The sequence below is a fragment of the Camelina sativa genome, chromosome 9 (genome assembly GCF_000633955.1).
Source record: "Camelina sativa cultivar DH55 chromosome 9, Cs, whole genome shotgun sequence".
Classification (NCBI taxonomy): domain Eukaryota; kingdom Viridiplantae; phylum Streptophyta; class Magnoliopsida; order Brassicales; family Brassicaceae; genus Camelina; species Camelina sativa.
Window position 1 is genome coordinate 12,442,586 of NC_025693.1, and position 1,530 is coordinate 12,444,115.

Sequence of the window (1,530 nt, forward strand, 5' to 3'; positions counted from 1 at the left end):
ACAGAAGATTTATATCAACATGGTCTCATTAAAGCTATATCTTGATCGTACCTGCTAGGTTTTCTGCAGCGAAGTTTAGGGAAACGCTTTTTAGTTCAGTTGCATTATATCTGTCGGATAAAGCTAAGATCTTGGATACGGAGCTGATAGATACGGCTTTGCAGATGTGAGATTCACACAATGATCTGAGCCTACTCAGATTGTATTTGGTCGCAGCAGCCAAAAGCTTTACGATCAGTGTCTCATCTATCTCGGACAGCTTTAATAGGCCAAATGAATGAGCCGTAACTGGTTCCACATCTCCCGAGAGAGAGTCTTTATACATGAAGTGTAACAAGGCCTGTATAAGGTGAAACATTGGCAGGGATAAAATACCGACAAATAATACTCAAGACGAAAAAATTATTAAGTGAAGCTATAAACTCGAAATTCGCACCTTGAAGACCTTAGGTTCCAAATCGCTGATAACTAGCTCATTGTTGTTAGCTTCTGGCATATTGTAAAACTTTGATCTGAAAAACGAAGATCGTGCAGCCAAAACCAATTTATGAGCTTGAAACTTCTCACCAGCAATGTCAAATTTGACATCCGAGCCTTCCAAAGTATCCAGCAACTTGCCAAAATGTGATCCAAGTTCTGAATCAGGGACATGTATAGAGTGTAGCCGTGGACAATGTATTTCTGAAACAACAACTCCAACTGTACAATTGATTTTCAAACAATCGTCTTTCAGGTAGTCAGATGTCTCAAGCAAGGAACGTCTGAAGAAACGCTTGTATCCCCTGTTAAAAAAAATCCAAAGAAAAGAAACAAGAATCAGAGGGCTCTGAAGTAGCAGTAGAACAAAAGATAGCAGCAAAGAGAGTGTTTAAACAAAAAACCGGCCATTGAAGACTTCAAAAGCTACTGGCTACTGCAACCACACTAAAAAGGAAAAATCCAGTTAAGCAAGCACCTAAACAAGGTAATCTTAACAACACTATGACAGTCCAGATAGCTTACACACCTTAGAATTTTATAGTTCATTGCATCACCAACATAGAACTAGCCATACCCTTTTCTTGTCCCCAACAAATGTACCCATATATTCATGATTAGAAATGGAGCAAGAGAGACCAACACTATTACATCCCAAGAACAAGTATAATTAACATACGAATAAAACAAATGAAGCAAGAGGCAAGAAATCAAGCCATACCACATACTTCCTCTATATTTAAGAGTGTAAGGACCACCATCAAGTGAACGATCGAAATGGCTGTGAACCTTATGCTTCCCTTTACCACTTTGATCAACAAGGGAAAGCTCAAAAAGCGCTCTAACTTCAGTACCTTCACTAGCGAGAACGATGAACACAGAGACGTAAGAAGAGCTGTCCTCTTGGTTCTTACCATCTGGGTAGACAAAGATAGTCCATTGATAACCTCCGACGGAGAAGTTATCACTTGCTATGTGTTTCCCTACTCCAATCCCTTTGGCTAAACTGTATCCTTGGATCACGAATTGGTGCGATCCGTTCACGGTTTGTGT

General features: G+C 39.8%; 1 protein-coding gene across 4 annotated transcripts in view; it reads right to left on the reverse strand.

Moving 5' to 3' along the window:
- The window catches only part of LOC104710876 (BTB/POZ and MATH domain-containing protein 6-like), a 5,874-nt gene continuing 4,360 nt past the window's right edge, over nt 17-1,530 (reverse strand). The window contains exons 1-5 of one of the 4 annotated variants that reach the window (XR_755124.2): nt 1,199-1,524; nt 1,007-1,121; nt 882-924; nt 437-782; nt 19-340 (exon numbers count right to left, since the gene is read on the reverse strand). Coding sequence is in view for 1 of the 4 variants with exons in the window: in XM_010427533.2 (XP_010425835.1) it covers nt 35-340; nt 437-782; nt 1,199-1,490 (944 nt within the window). In the remaining 3 variants the exon portion in view is untranslated. Of the gene's footprint in view, nt 341-436; nt 783-881; nt 1,122-1,198; nt 1,525-1,530 lie in introns of those variants that run through there. The other 3 variants (XR_002033323.1, XR_002033322.1, XM_010427533.2) reach the window with 3 other exon arrangements.